Source organism: Chiloscyllium plagiosum, chromosome 2 (assembly GCF_004010195.1).
Source record: "Chiloscyllium plagiosum isolate BGI_BamShark_2017 chromosome 2, ASM401019v2, whole genome shotgun sequence".
NCBI lineage: Eukaryota > Metazoa > Chordata > Chondrichthyes > Orectolobiformes > Hemiscylliidae > Chiloscyllium > Chiloscyllium plagiosum.
Genome location: NC_057711.1, coordinates 37009589 through 37026650, shown reverse-complemented (window position 1 = coordinate 37026650; position 17062 = coordinate 37009589). Strand labels below are relative to the sequence as shown.

Genomic DNA, 17062 nt, shown 5'->3' with positions numbered 1-17062 from the left:
ACAATATCTTAAAGGTTTGATCAATAGGTGAAGTTAGTTGTTTCATGTTTCTACAATACAGTCGCAACATTTGGTAATTACCACTAATGGGATGTAGTCATGAAGTAAAAGCTATATTCTGCCTATCACTAAGATGTGGTATGTGAAGAAAAGAAAGGGAGAACTTATGTGAGTATGTAAGAAAGCTCACTAGAAATGTAAAAACAGAGTTTCTTCAGGTATTTCAAGAGAAAAGTGATTACTAAATTGAACATTGGAACTGGAGAGTCTGAGTTATGGGAAATAAGGAAATGACAAATGTTAAACAGATATTTTTTGGCTGTCTTAACCATAGAAGACACATAATATACAAGAAATACCTGTAAATTAAGAAATAAGAGATGGAGGAATTTAAAACATGACATACAGAAGGGAAAGATACTGAGAAGACTTCGAGCCAAAACAGGCAAGTCCCTGATGATCTGCAACCTAAGATCTTAAAAGGAGTGACTACTGCAACAGTAAATGTATTAGTTATTACTTTAAAACAAAATCCCCTAGATTATAAAAAATTCCATCAGTTTGGACAATAGCAAATATAATTTCTTTACTCAAGAAAAGAGGCAGACAGAAAGACATATGGACCATAAAGAAAGTGCTACATTAAAATTATAGCAAGGGATTTAGAAACAATGTAATCCAGTTTTGTGAAATGGAAATTATGTGAGACTAATTTATTAGAGTTTATTTGAGGAAGTAAAAAATAAAATGGGTGAAAGCAAACAGTAGATGTGATGTACTTGGATTTCCAAAAGATGTTGATAAGTATTATAGCAAAGGTTACTGAGCAAAAGCTCTTGTAGTGGATGACTTATTTGCATGGTTAGAGGATTGATTAGCAAACAAAGTAGAAAATAGGGATAAGTTGGTCATTTTTGGGTTGGCAACCTGTCATAAGTGGAGTGTCACGGGAATCTAATATTGGAACTTCATCTATTTACAATTTAGATTTTTTTTAGATTAGATTCCCTAATTTACATCAACATCTTAGGTGAAGGGACAAATGTATGATTGCTAAATTCAGACACCTTATCCCATGAAGTTTTATAACATCAGTTCAAACATGGGCAAAGAAGCCTCTTTCCTACCACCCTCCCTGAGCTAATGTACCTGGACTCCTGCATGTTGAATACCATTGGGAAAAAGCATTGACTGACTGTGGCAAGGGCACAGAATGTACACTGGGTGAGGAAACCTAATGCCTGTCATCAAGAGTGGGTTGGCAGTATAACTACTGACTTAAGCTGGCCAAGTACTAAATGACTTAACTGTCCTACTAAGTATGTAGTAATTAGCAAGAGAACAACAAAGAAAGGATAAACCTACATGTCCTCATAGTCGCCAGTCTTTGCTTCTGATCCCTTTATGTTTAACTGATATAGCCCCTTTACTAAGTTTTAATAATTTCCAAACTGTTCTTTTAAGGAATTTGTAGTAGCAAGTATTAGCCACTAGATGGCGTTTGTGCCAAGTACGATGTAATGACATTATGTTGGCTTCCCTCTGTTCTGGCACTAAATTAGAGGGGCAAAGTGGTGGAACCAACTGACCTCTGTGCACAGGTAAACTGTCTTAAGTTAGAAAAGTGCTTTTTAGCCTTTTAAAAGTAGTATTTCCAATCAGGAGGGCATTGTATTTAAGGAGAGAGTAGACATTGGTTGTTACTTTTAGCTTGGTAGGATTTAAACTTTGTGTTGCTGGAAAAGCGCAGCAGGTCAGGCAGCATCCAAGGAACGGGAGAATCGACGTTTCGGGCATAAGATTTAAACTTTAACAATGTAAGTCTGCCTCCTGGCTATTGGATCTGCAAATCTTTGCTCTCAGAAATTGAGACTGCTGATTTTCTTAAATGCTCTGATATCCAGGTCTGCTTGATCTTCAGTGAGGATTCCAAGTGTCTACCATTAAAAGCTTGGATTCTTTTGTCGGTGGCCATTGATGCTTACAATCATGCTACCATTGCAATCTGCCACAATGGTTAGGCTTTATCTTCAGCAAGATATTTGTACTGATAATACTTAGCCCTTGTAACATAGGAACAAGATGTGGATTGCATAATATTGAAAGAGTCAATAGATGTGTATTACATCTCCTGGTCTATATGTATAGTAAAGTCAAGAGACTTTAGTGCATAGGCAAATACTAAACTAGTCAGTTACCAGTAGTAGTATCCTTCTATCAGCATATCATTTTTTGTGTTCTCTTGGTTAAGAAATGAACATATGAATTAGGAGCAGAAGTAGGCCATTTAGCTCTTCAAGTGTACCTATTGTACTCTTTATCACCTTCTCCCCAGCACACACCCCCCCCCCCCCCCCTCCCCATTTATCTCTCCACTCTGGAGGCTTCCTGCCTCTATTCCTGACGAAGGGCTTTTGCCTGAAACATCGTTGATTTTCCTGCTCCTTGGATGCTGCCTGACCTGCTGTGCTTTTCCAGCACCACTCTGATCTAAACTCTGGTTTCCAGCATCTGCAGTCCTCACTTTTGCCCATTTAGCTCTTCAAGTCAGTTCTGTCCTTCAATAATATTATGGCTGGTCTGTTTGTGTTCCAAATTCCACATTCCAATCCTTCCCTTATAACTTTTGATTTCCTTGCTTAAGAATCTACCTCCCTCCACTTCATTAAATATTTAATGATCTCATATTCTGAGGCAGAGTTACAAACTCTCTCAAACCTCTGAGAAAAAAACCCTCATCTTTGTCCTAAAAGGGCAACAAAGGCAGTGTCATCAGGAGGGAAACAGTGTGGACCTACCACAAGAATGAACATCTTTGTCAAGACCATTCAGGATCCATTTGTTCACAAATTCACCCAATGCTGAAATGGAGCATAGCAAAGCCACCTTGATCAGATAATTTCTTACTGTATATAGCAGAATGCAGTTCTGGTCATCACACTTTAAGAAGAATGTGGAGGCTTTGGAGAGGACCAAAAAAAGGGTTTATGATGAAGTTGCCAAGATTCAAGTGTATTCGCTGTAAAGAGAGATTGGACAGACATGGGTTGTTTTTGTTAGAGTGTCAGAGATTTAGCTGAAAGAAGTGTATCAAATTATGAGAGAAATGGATACAGTGAGTACTTAAGTCTTTCTCCCAGGGTGGAAATATCACATTCTAGGTGTTTAAAGTGAGAAAGGGAAAGTTTAAAGGAGATAGAATGACAGAAGTATAACACAGGAACAAGCCCTTTGGCTCTCCAAGCCTATGCTGATCATCCTGCCCTAACTAAACAAAAAAACAAATCTTCTGCCCTTATTCAGTCCGTACCCCTCTATTCCCTCCCTATTTATGTAACCATCCAAATGCCTCTGAAATGTTGCCAACATGCCTGCTTCCACCACTTCTGGCAGTGCGTTCCAGACTTCTATCACTTTCTATGTGAAGAACTTTTCTCGCACGTCTCCCTTGAACTTTCCCCCTCTCACCTTGAACCTGTGCTCCCATGTAATTGAGACTTCAACCATGGGAAAAAAGCCTCTGACTCTCCACCCTATCTATGCCTGTCATACCTTTGTAGACCTCTATCAGGTCTCCTATCTGTCGCTGTCTTTGCAGTGAAAACAATCCTAGTCTTTTCAACCTTTCCTCATAGCCACTGCCCTCGAGACCAGGCAATAACTGGTGAACCTTCTCTGCACTCTCTCCAAAGCTTCCACATCCTTCTGGTAGTGTGGAGACCAAGTCCGCAAACAATATTCCAAATGCGGTCTATCAATGGTTTTCTACAGCTGCAACATGAGAGGAATTTCTTTTACACAGCGTGGTAGATGCCTGAAGTGTGCTGCTGGGGAGATTGCAGAAACATGCAAAATAAAAATGTTTAACAGCTATTTAGACAGACATGTGAACAGGCAGGGCATAGAGGGATAGAGACCACGTGCAGGCAGATAGAATTAGTTTAGACAGGCAGGAGGCTGGAAGAATACAGCAAGCCAGGCAGCAAGAGGAAGTGGAGAAGTCGACATTTCAGTTGTAACCCTCCTTCAGGACTGGGAGTGGGGAGCTGCAGATAAAGGGCAGGGTGGTGAAGTGGGGACAGATGAAGACAGGTAGAGGGTACGGCCTGGTTGGTCAATGGGAAGAATTAGTCCAGCAGGTGGCACAAACGGGACTAATTCCTCCCACTGACCAACCAGGTCATACTCTCTACCTGTCTTCACCTATACTCACTTCACCCTGCCCTGCCCTGCCCCCCCACTCCCTTTATCTGCAGCTCCCCTTCCACCCAACCTCAGTCCTAAAGAAGGGTTACACCTGAAAAGTCGACTTCTCCATCTCCTGATGCTCCCTGGCTTACTGTGTTCTTCCAGTCTCATGCCTGTCTACTTTGGATTCCAGCATCGGCAGTTGTTTTTGTCTCTCATCAAGATGGAATTAGGTTAGCATGTCATCGTGGTCAGCACAAATGTGTGGGACAGAGGGCCAGACCCTGCTCTGTACTGTTCTATGAATGGCCTGCTTTTGCTTCTCTATCTTATGATCTTGTAATCAAAATCAGTCATTATCTTATTGGATAGTGGTTCAAGCTTAATGGCACCAAATGGACTACTTTCAAACTCAATGATTTTATGATTATGATTTACTCTCATGAGCAAACTGATAAATAGCTTCTAATAATATGCCTGGAATTTGGTGTTTTGGTGTAAACTTTTACTTTCTGATGCTTTTATGGGCCTTGAATTTATATGGCACTTTTTATTAAAGTTCTTGTTGTTACTTATCTATCTTTCGTAGATATCAAGATCAGTACAATGTTAGGTTTAACCTCTTCTTCAGACCTGAAGTGTAGTATGGAGGGACAGCATTTACTGTGTTCTATAGTTTGGTGGGGGTGGGGGTGGTAGCGGGCGTAGGGTGCTGGTGGCAAAAAGATGTTAGTTTATATTAAGTGATCGGAATGTGAAAATGGCAGAACAATCGTGTCTCCTGCGAGACTTGAAAGCACAATAAGTGGAAAGGGGGAGGGAAGGACATGATAACAAGGTAAAAGGAAAGAAATGGTTCACAATTTAAAGGTGTTGAACTCAATACAAAGTCCCGAAGGCTGTAAAATGCCTAGTCTGAAGATGAGATGTTGTTCCTCCTATTTGCGCTGTATTTCACTGGAACATGCTGAGGACAGATGTGTGGGTGTGGGAGCAGGATGTTGTTTAAAATGACTGACTACAGGAAGGTCGGTCATGATTGCGCACAGACTTGGAGGTGTTCCGCAAAGTGGTCACCCAATCTGCATCTGGTTTCTGGAATGTAGAGTAGGTCACATTGGATGCAGTGAATACAATATACAAGATTGGAGGAGGTACAGGTGCATGCTGCTTCACCTGGAAAGACTGTTTCGGCCTATAGATAGTGAGCAGGGAAGATGTGAAGGGGCAGGTGTTGCACCTTCTGTGGTTATGTAGGAAGGTGCTATAGAGGGGAGGGGGGCTGGGGTGTGGTTTTGGAATGGACTGTGGTGTCCCAGAGGGACAGATTCCTGCAAAATGCAGATGGGGGTAGTGAGGGGAAGATGTGTTTGGTGGTGGCATTCTGCTAGAGATACCTGAAATGGTAGAGAATGATCCTTTGAATGCGGAGGCTGTTGGAATGAAAAGTGAGGACAAGGGGAAACTCTTCATGCTGTTGTGAGTGATGGGAAGAGTCAAGGGTAGAAACACTTGTGATAGGTCAGATGCAGTTGAGGGCCCTGTCAATGACAGTGTTTGGGGAAATTATGGTCATGGAAGAAGCAAGCCATGTTAGCAGTACTATTTTGAAGGGGGGACATCATCCAAACAGCTGTGACATTGGAAAAGGAACTGAGACAATGGAATGAAGTCCATTCTCCAAAGTCGAGACCGAGAGATCAGGAAAAGGAAGTGTCAGAAATGGGAGAGTGTGGAAGTTTATAGAGGGGTGGAAATTGGAGGCAAAGTGAACAAATTTTTCAAGGGCCAAGCGGGATCATGAAGCGCCACCGAAGCAGTTGTCGATGTACTGAAACAAACATTGTTGGAGAGGGCCAATGTAAGACTTGATCAAGGATTGTTCCACATACCCCATAAAGAGGCAGGCATTCCTTTGACTTGGCAGAAGAGGGATGAATCAAAGGAGAAATCGTTCAGAGACCGAATAACTTTAAACATGTGAAGGAGTGATGGTGGATGAGGATTATTCAGGCCTCTGGTTGAGGAAGAAGCTGAGGGCTTTCAGACCATCCTGGTAGGGAATGGAGGTATATAGAGATTGGAGACCTGGAAATTGTCAGTATGGTGGAGGGCATCAGAGGAATTGCAGATATAGGTGGGCAGGGTATGGACAAGTGGAGAGAGGGTGGAGTCAAGGTAAGAGGAAATGAGCTCAGTGGGACAGGAACAGGCTGATATGATGAGTCTGCCGGGACAGTCTGATTTGTGAATTTTGGGAAGCAGGCTGTCCAGAGCTGGGAGGCTACTAGGTTGGAGGCATTGAGGGAAAACATCTCAGGAGGTATTGAGGTCAGTGACAGTTCTGGTAATAATGGATTGATGTTCGGATGGGTATTATAGTCCAAAACAAATCTAATAAACTTGAAGGGCTTTTTAATGAATATGTTTATTGACCTGACACGTTAACAATAGGAAAAATAAAATCCACAGAAACCATAGCTAAACCACATGACTCACTGACCAGAAGAATGAGGGGATTCACTAACATGCAACATGTAGGCAGCAATAACCTAAAAGATGTATTGAGCAGCAGGCGTATCACTATAATGAAATTATGGGTTGCAGCACTGTATTAATAAACTTAAACCAGCTGGACAATGAATAATTAGAGCAAGTACCCAGGCAGAGGAACAAATCAAATGAGGCAGGCAGTAACACCTTGAGAATTTCTAGTGCCAATTATTCTTCACACTCCTTTCTCCTCTGCAAGATTGTCTGTCAAATCTTGGGTAACTCTATATTGTTCGGTCAGGATTTGGAGATGCTGATGTTGGATTGGAGTGTACAAAGTTAAAAATCACACAACACCAGGTTATAATCCAACAGGTTTAATTGGAAGCACTAGCTTTCGGAGCATTGCTCCTTCATCGGGTGGTTGGGGAGAACACAATTGTAAGGCACAGAATTTATAGCAAAAGTTTACAGTGTGATGTAACTGAAATTATACATTGAAAAATACCTTGATTGTTTGTTGAGTCTTTCATCTTTTCGAAAACCATGATAGTTTCACTTCTTTCATGTGTAAATCACAAATATTTTTTAATAAGTTGCATTCTCAGGTTAACTGTAACAATTGGTGTTAGCCACAATATGTTGATGGTGTTGGCCTCCTGTGTTCTCTGTCTGTGCCATAATGTTTGGACTGATTCTAATCGAAAAAGTGAGATAACAGAATTTTACATGAATTCATGCAGTTTTTGACCAAAGCACAATGTAACTCTGCAAGTACAAATTCACTCCACAAACTTATGTGTGCGTCTCTGTGTGTCTGTCTGGGGTGGGGGGTTGTGAGTGTGAGAGTGTGTATATGTGTGTGTGTGTGTGTATGTGAGTGTAGATTGTCTAAGTCTGTGAGGGGGTGCATGTGGGAGTGTATAGCACAGTGGTGATCACCTGTAGTGTGACATGAACCCAAGGTCGCGGTTGAGGCCCTCCCGATGGGTACAGAACTTAGCTATCAGCCTCTGCTTGGCCACTTTTCGCCGCTGCCCCCGAACTCCGCCTTGGAGGATGGTCACCTGAAGGTTCGAGGTCGAATGTCCCGGACCGCTGAAGTGTTCCCCAACTGAGAGGGAACCTTCCTGTCTGTTGATTGTTGTGTGGTGCCCATTCATCCGTTGCTGTAGCCTTTGCTCGGTTTCCCCAATGTACCGATGTTGTCTATCTTATACGTTGCAGACAAGGATGCCCTGAGGCATGGTACATTGGGGAAACTGAGCAAAGGCTATAACAGATGAATGGGCACTGCACAACAATCAACAGTCAGGAGTGTTCCCTCCCAGCTGGGGAACACTTCAGCAGTCTGGGACATTCGACCTCGGACCTGTGGGTGACCAGCCTCCAAGGCGGACTTTGGGACAGGCAGCGGCGAAAAGTGGCCGAACAGAGGCTGATAGCTAAGTTCTGTACCTATAGGGAGGGTCTCAACTGGGACCTTGGGTTCATGTCACACTACAGGTGACCACCATTGCCCTATACATACACCCAGACACACCCACAGCGGCACTCCTATACACAAACATATACACAAACATACACTCCCACACTGAGACATGCAAGCTCTCACAGACTTCGACCACTCTACACTCACACACATATATACTCTCTCACAGACACTCAACCCCCCCCCCCTCCACCCACCCAACACACACATCTACGTTTGTGGGGTGAATTTGTACTTGAATTACATTGTACTTTGGTCAAAAACCGCATGAATTCATGTAAGACTCTTATCTCACTTTTTTGATTAGAATCAGTCCAAACATTATGGCACAGGCAGAGAACACAGGAGGCTAACACCTTCAACATATTGTCTGGCTAACACCAGACGTCCCTCCGAAATCTAGTGTGCTTCCGATTAAACCTGTTGGACTATAACTGGTGTTGTGTGATTTTTGTTCGGTTAGGGACTTGTTAGGTTTGATGAGATGATGATTGTGACTTTGTCGGGTGTGACAGCTGCTGTGAGCTGGTAACGTATTTAACTTATAACGTTACGTGCAGAGGTTTAGGAAGGATGCATTTACAAGAAAGCACTCCTTTTATTTTCCGGAATTAGGGAAAGGGGTTGGGGAGGTCACTATCCGTGTATCCCCACACCGCAGTTTACTCGTACTCTTTTCTACGTTGTTGCAGATATAGGCGCCGTTTTGTGGCGAGCTCCGCGCTGTTCCCGCAGACGCGTGCCGGGGGGGGGGGGGGGGTGGAGTCGCGCGCCGCGGCGTGCTCGTCCGCGTGCACGCGCCGTGCGGACAGGCTGCTCTGGGGCTGGCCGGACCGTGGCAGCGCCGCGGGAATTTTCCACAGAGGCGTCGCGCTTCCTCTCACTCGTTTCTTTTAGGAAAGGAAACGACATCTCATCTCATCTGTAAATAAAAGAAAAAAATACAAAACGACAGCCAACAGAACAAATCATTCCTGTTTATACCCCCCCCCCCTCCTCTCTCTGTGAAACCGAGAGCAGGCCAACATCACACAGGAGGAGGAGGAGCAGGAGCAGGCGACGACGGCTCCAACATGTCGCAGTTCGTCGATCATTTCTGGGTACGTCGGTTGGTTCTCGATTTATTTTAGTTGTTATTAATCGCGGCGGATTATTAATTGGCGTCTGCCTGTTTTTCCCCCCTCATTCTTATATTCCCCCCCACCCCCACCACCAAACCCGGGTGGGGTCGGGGTCAGAGTGCGGGTGTGCCGGGCCGTGCAGCCGGTATGTGGGAGGGTGGGGGTGGGGGGGGTTACGCGAGTCTCCAGGATCGGGCCTGCTCGGTGCAACCAAACCCGCTGGTTGTCCGGGTTGGGCGTGGGGGAGGGCCAGCGTACTCTCCCTTGATTCCTCCAGAGCCGCCGGCCGTGCGGTTTCAGCTCCTCCGATTGGTCGCAAGGGCTGTCCATCAAGAGTCTCGTTCTTCCGTAAACAAGTTAGTGGGAGCGGAAAGGGGCGGGGCTGGAGCCTGTTTTTTCTCTCTTCTTCCCCCCCTCCCCAAAAGAAAATCCTGTGTCTCATCCATGCCCGTGAGGAATTCGACATTGATGAGCAAAAATTAAACGAGCGTCTTCTCGCTCTGAATTTTGTTTTATAATTAACCTGTTAGAGATGAGTGACTTATTGCTGCACCTGGACTTCAAGGGAGGTCCAAATGGCGCTTGGAAACTGGCTGTATGCCATTCTCCCGAGAGTGCGATTGCACTGAACTCCCCAACCCACTTCAGGGACCACATTGTACCTTCTGGTGGAGTCGGCATGTCAATGTTTATTTAAAACAAACATCTCTTCTTTTGTTAGTTGCACCCCTGTCTTAGTTAATTTAATTATACAGTAAAATCTGAGATAATGTTGGTAGTGCTTGTGTACAATTCTCCTGTGTTAGTTGAGTTAAAAAGAAACCAATCTTGTTTCTTAACATCATTCGTTAGACGTTTGCGTCGCTGGTTAGGACAGCATTTATCGCTGGCCCCTAATTGCTCGAAAAAGGGATGGTCCCAGAGCTTTTAAAACACGGAAAGAGGCCCTGCGGCCCATCGTGTCTGCCGTTGGTCATCGAAATATCATTTTATTCTACTCACTTTTTCCAGCACTTGGCCTATACCCCTGTATGGTAAAAACAATGACTGCAGATACTGGAAACCAGAGTCTAGATTAGAGTGGTGCTGGAAAAGCACAGCAGGTCAGGCAGCATCCAAGGAGCAGGAAAATCGACGTTTCGGGCAAAAGCCCTTCATCAGGCATAGAGGCGGGGTACCTGCAGTGGAGAGATGAATCGACCCCACTGCCCTGTGGCCCAACATTTCAACTCCCCCTCCCACTCTGCCAAGGACATATAGGACCTGGGCCTCCTCCATCGCTACTCCCTCACCACCCGACACCTGGAGGAATAACACCTCATCTTCTGCCTTGGAACACTTCAACCCCAGGGCATCAACGTGGACTTCAGTTTCCTCATTTCCCCTGCTCCCCCCCACCCCCCACCTTACCCCAGTTCCAACCTTCCAGCTCAGCACTGTCCTCATGACCTGTCCTACCTGCCAATCTCCCTTCCCACCTATCCACTCCACCCTCCCCCTGACCCATCACTTCCATCCCCACCCCCATTCACCTATTGTACTCATTGCTACCTTCTCCCTAGCCTTTCTGCACCCCCCACCCATTTATCTCTCCATCCTGGAGGCTCCCTGCCTCTATTCTTGATGAAGGGCTTTTGCCCGAAACGTCGATTTTCCTGCTCCTCGGATGCTGCCTGACTTGCTGTGCTTTTCCAGCACCACTCTAACCTAGACTATACCCTTGTATGCAATGGCGTTTCAAGTAGTCATGGTGAATAACTCTTAAATATCTTGAAGGTTCCTGGCTTTACTACACTTTTAAGATGAAGAAAGTGAGGGCTGGAGATCAGAGTCGAGAGAGTGGTACTGGAAAAGCACAGCAGGTCAGGCAGTATCTGAGGAGCAGGGGATTCGACATTTCGGGCATAAACCCTCCATCAGGAATGAGAAGGGCTCATTCCTGGTGAAGGACTTATGCCTGAAATGTCGATTCTCCTGCTCCTCAGGTGCTACCTGACTTGTTGTGCTTTTCCAGTACCACTCTGATCTGGAACTCACTGCCTTAGTGTGGAGAGTGTGGTGTTGGAAAAGCACAGCAAGTCAGGTAGCGTCCGAGGAGCAGGAAAATCGATGTTTCAGGCAAAAGACCCTGATGAAGCACGCAGGGAAAGCCCACACAGAAATGGGGATTTCATGCAAATTCCTGATGAAGGCTACAATCGAACCCGGGTCCCTGGCGCTGTGAGGCAGCAGTGCTGACCACTGAGCCACCGTGCCACCCAATGGCCAATAAGTGCTGATCTAGATAGCAATTTCTAAATTGCCTGCAGTGTCCAGGGATGTTCAGATTAGGTGGGCTAACCATGGGAAACGTTGGATTGCAGGAATAGGGTGTGATGCTTTTCTTTAACTTTGTCCATCTCAACCCAACACCAGCATCTCCTTTTCATGACTACAAAGGACAGAAAGAAGTTCCTATCAGTCTATCCTGTCTGTGCCCCTCAAACTTTGTACTTTGATAAACTGCCTTCTTTAAACTGCTAGGTTTTAAAACATTCCTTTCCCACAAGTAATATCAATTTATATTTAGATCTTTTCAAGTCAAATATAAATGGCTTGAAAATCCCATTGATTTGTTTAAGCAGATTCTTTTTGTACTGGTTCAACCTAATAGTTGTCAGATGCTTCACAGTTACAATCAGTTTTTTTATTTGTTTCATGGGATGACTGTGCCACTGGCTAGGTCAGCATTTATCGCCCGTTCTTAATTCCACAGAGGGCAGTTAAAAGTTACCTACATTGCTGTGGCTCTGGAGTCACATGTAGGCCAGACTGGTTCGGATGGCAGATTTCCTTCCCTAAAGGGCATTAGTGAACCAGATGGATTTTTTCAACAATCCGGCAGTGAATTCATGGTCCTCATTAGACTCCTAATTCCAGATCTTTATCGAATTCAAGTTCTATCATCTGCTATGGCAGGATTTGAACCTGGGTTCCCAGAACATTACATGGGTCCCTGGATTAACAGTCCACCGATAATACCACTAGGCTATTTCCTCCACAGTAAAATCAGTAAAATATATGAATGTAGTAATTTATTGGATTTGTCCTTTGAAATGCAAAGATGTAATATATGCTTCTGTTTTCAGGTTCCCATCTTAAAATTAAACATGCTACCTTGTATATCGTGGTATAAAAATTAATAAGTCATATTTTAATTAGAGACAGAGGCCTACTCCTCTAAGTGTGGTCCCTTAGCTACACAATCCCAATGGGGGCCTCACTCTTATTTATATCGAGCCTTTGTCAAATCCAATTCGAATGCAGCATCCAGTTCAATGTTGTGAACTTCAGGAAGGAAATATTGCCATTAAAATAGTTTACAATGCAGATCCACCAGAATGTTCCTGAGTTTATATTGTTAACTTACAAAGACTTTGTAAACTAAATATGCCTTGTATTCTGAATTAAAAACAGAAAGTTCTGGAGAAACCCAGCAGGTCTTGTGGCATCTGTGGAGAGCAAAACAGTATTAATGTTTTCAGTCTGATGTGATTCTTCAGAACTTCCATCTCCCAGACGTGCTCAGTTTCTCCAGCACTTCTTTATTTCACATCTCCAGCAGCCATGGTTGTTTGCTTTAGTTGGCGTGTGCTCTATGAAAGGACTGAGGAGTTAAACTGAGGTGCTTAAAATGTTTAAAAGACAGAACTGTTTCCTCAGGGGCATTGAGAATGAGGAGACATAATCTTAAAGTTAGGGTTAGAACACATGAAAAGACAGGAAATTTTTTTCCATACACTCTCTGCCTGTTGGGATTGTCAGATCTGGGACAGTCAGTCGGTCTTTCAACACTGAAATTGATTTCAGTTTATGCCATTACAATGTCAAGGACTAAAGCAAGTGAATGGAGTTGAGCTGCAGGTAAGTTATGATCTAATTAAATGCAAAAGCAGACTGGAGAGCCTGAATGGGTTACCCCTGTTTCCGGACTTTAGCACCCCTTCAGCAATGTATCTAACACAGCAAATGAGTAAATTTTGTTTTGTTTCTGAAACCAGCCATTGTGCTTTGGAGTGAGATTGAAGATTAGTGTCAAATTAAGGCTACTTTTGGCAGTAGACCCATGTCCAATAGGAATTGATTAAGACTACTCCGACTCATTTCACATAATACCCTTGCAACTATTATCCTGAGATGGATTTCGGACTTGAAGGCCATATCTATTTTGTCTGACCACGGTTGTTTTGTATTATTGAATGCTAATCCAAGATGGTGGAGGGGAAAAAAATTGTGGCTGTAGGAGCTCCTCCTTTTTTGAAATGGAGACGTTGGTGTTGGACTGGGATGTACAGAGTTAAAAATCGCACAACACCAGGTTATAGTCCAACAGGTTTATTTGGAAGCACTAGCTTTCAGAGCCCTGCTCCTTCATCAGGTGGTTGTGGAGAATATGATTGTAAGACACAGAATTTATAGCAAAAGTTTAGTGTGATGTAACTGAAATTATATATTGAAAAAGACCTGGATTGTTTGTTAAGTCTGTCATCTTTTAGAATAGCCATGTTGATTTCAGTTCTTTCACATTTTAAAAAGTGACATTCTCAAGTGAACTTTAACAACTAGTGTCATGTTAGGCCAGATAATGTATTGAAGGTGTGAGCATCCCTGTGCCACAATGGTCAGACTGATTCTAATCTAAAAAATGGATTTACAGACTCTTTACATGGATTTGTGCAGTTTTTGAGCAAAATAAAATGTACTTGGGTTTATGTCACACTACAGATGACCCCATTGCACTACACACACACAGACTCTCTCTCTCTCTCTCCCTCTCACAGACACACACACACACACACACTCACGCAGACAATCTCTCATGCGCTCGCACACATACTCTCGCAAATTTGATTTGGAGGTGTCGGTGTTGGACTGGGGTGTACAAAGTTAAAAATATGATGAAGGAGCAACGCTCCAAAAGCTAGTGTGCTTCCAGTTAAACCTGTTGGACTATAACCTAATGTTGTGTGATTTTCATCTCTCAGATTCATACACCTTTTACACTCACATACACACACTCTCTCACATTCACTCATAACCCCCCCCCCCCACCCGCCCAGACACACACACACATACACATATAGGTTTGTGGGGTGAATTTGTACTTGCAGAATTACATTTTACTTTGCTCAAAAACTGCATGAATCCATGTAAGATTCTGTAAATCTATTTTTTGGATTAGAATCAGTCTGATCATTGTGGCACAGACAGCCTCACACCTTCAATACATTATCTGGGCCGACATGACACCAATTGTTAAAGTTCACTTGAGAATATAACTTTTTAAAAAAAAATATTCACAATTTAGATATGAAAGAACTGAAACCAACATGGTCATTCTAAAAGATAAGAGGCTTAACAACCCACCCAGGTTTTTTTCAATATATAATTTCAGTTACATCACATTTAAACTTTTGCTATAAGTTCTGTGTCTTACAATCGTATTCTCCACAACACCTGATGACGGAATAGCGCTCCGAAAGCAAGTGCTTCCAAATAAACCTGTTGGACTATAACCTGGTGTTCTGTGATCTTTAACTCTGTACATCCCAGTCCAACACCAGCGTCTCCATATAACTTAGTGTTGTGTGATTTTTAACTCCTTTTTTGAGGTATTTTATGTATTGAAGGTGATTCCCTCAAATTCCAGGAGCAGCAATTACTGTTTTATATGTTGTATTGTTTTGGAACTTTGGGGGGGAAAAAATCAAAACAATGGCACTTTTAAAAGGAGGAAGACAGATAAAAGGCAGGAACTACATCGTCAGTGAGGGAGAGAGATAAAGAAGTCTACACTGCTAACTGACACAGCAGTGAATCTGCAGAGTTAGTGCATTTGCTGCTCAAGTTCATGTATTTCTGGACATCAGCTTGCATCTAAGAAAAATTAACAAAACAGTGAAATTCATAGCTGACTTCTGAGGAACCTGTGTGGAAGAGCTCACAGCACAGGAACACACAAGTGCATAGTTTTTAGGTGTAACCATGCTGTAAGTCTACAGTGGTGAGTAGAGTGGGTTCTTTCTTGATTATATGTTTTATTGCGATCTGTCTCTTGATTAAATTTTAAAAGTATAAACCATAAGTACTAAGTTAGCCTGGAGCACTTTTTTTGGGGAAAAAGACGGTGCTATTTTCTGGGTCTGTAGATTGTGAAGGAGCAAAGATGACCTTTAGTAGAGTGATGTGCGCTTCTTATCAGATGTGGAAGTTTAGATAGAGTTTCCATGTTACTGATGATTTTGTCTGCAAGAAGTGTCTTTGATTGCAAATCCTATCAGTTTGAATGGCAAATAGAGGCAATAAGGAATTTACAGGAGATGGAGGTGTGATGATGGCAGTTATAGGAAGGGAGAAAAGCCACAGATACAGTCAGGTAGATGGGTTAACTCCAAGTAAGGTACGAGGGGTAGGCAGGTAGTGCAGGTGTCTTCTGTGGCTAACCCCATTTCAAACACATATGCTGTTTTGGAAAATGTAGGGGGTGATGGACCCTCAGGGGAATGTAGCACAAACAGCCAAATTTCTAGTATTGAGACTGGCTGTAATGTAATGAGGGGATATGTCGGGTTCCAAACGATCGATTGTGATTGGGGACTCTCTTGTTAGAGGCCACCAGCGAAAAATCAGAATGGTGTGTTGCCTCCCTGGTGGCAGGATCGACAAAATCTCAGAGGATGCAGAATGTTCTCAAAGGAGAGAGGGACCAGCAGAAGATCGTTGTACACGTTGAAACTAATGACATTGGAAGGGAAAAGGATGAGATTCTGAAGCGAGAATATAGAAAGTTAGACAGGAGTTTAAAACTGATGTCCTCAAGGGTAGTAATATCTAGATTACGAGCTAGTGAGGGTAGGAATAGGAGGATAAAACAGATGAATGTGTAGTTGAACAGTTGGTGCAGGGGAGAAGGGTTCACATTTCTGGATCAGTGGAATCACTTCTGGAATAGATGTGACCTGTACAAAAAAGATGGATTGTGCCTGAATTGGAAGGGGACTAATCTCACTGGCAGGAAGATTTGCTAGAGCTGCTTGAGACAATTTAAACCAGTAAGGTGAGGGACCCAGGGAAGTAGTGAGCAAAGAAATCAATCTGAGACTGGTACAGGTAGGAAAAGGAGTGAGTCAAATAGTCAGGGCATGCAGGAACAAAGCAGAGAACAAGGTAGGACTGATAAATCAAACTGCATTTATTTCAACGCAAGAGGTCTAACAGGGAAGGCAGATGAACTCGGTGCATGGTTAGGAACGTGGGACTAGTAATTACAGAAACATGGCTCAGGAATGGGCAGGACCTTCTGTAGGTATATAAGGGATAAAAGAATGACTAGAGTAAGATTAGGGCGAATCAAGGGCAGTAGTGGGAAGTTGTGCGTGGAGACAGGGGAAGCACTAAATGAATATTTTTCGTCAGTGTTCTCACTGGAAGAAGACAATGTTGTTGAGAATACTGAGAAACAGGCTACGAGACTAGATGGGATTGAGGTTCACAAGGATGAGGTGAAATTCTGAAAAGTGTGAAAATAAATAAATCCCTTGGGCCAGATGGGATTTAACCTAGGATTCTCTGGCAAGCCAGGCAGGAGATCGCCAAGCTTTTGGCTTTGATCTTTATGTCGTCATTGTCCACAGGAATAGTGCCAGAAAACTGGACGATAGCAAATTTTGTTCCCTTATTGAAGAAGGGAGTAGAGACAACCTTGGTAATTATAGATCAGTGAGCCTTA

At 43.4% G+C, this 17062-nt stretch overlaps 1 protein-coding gene across 9 annotated transcripts in view; it reads left to right on the top strand.

Moving 5' to 3' along the window:
* The first annotated feature begins 8943 nt into the window (after positions 1-8943).
* The window catches only part of fcho2 (FCH and mu domain containing endocytic adaptor 2), a 208063-nt gene continuing 199944 nt past the window's right edge, over positions 8944-17062 (top strand). For 6 of the 9 annotated variants that reach the window (XM_043707696.1, XM_043707705.1, XM_043707687.1 and 3 more), the window contains exon 1: positions 8946-9273. In XM_043707696.1, the coding sequence (XP_043563631.1) occupies positions 9247-9273 (27 nt within the window). In that variant the 5' untranslated portion in view covers positions 8946-9246. Of the gene's footprint in view, positions 9274-17062 lie in introns of all 9 variants that reach the window. The other 3 variants (XM_043707669.1, XM_043707650.1, XM_043707634.1) reach the window with 2 other exon arrangements.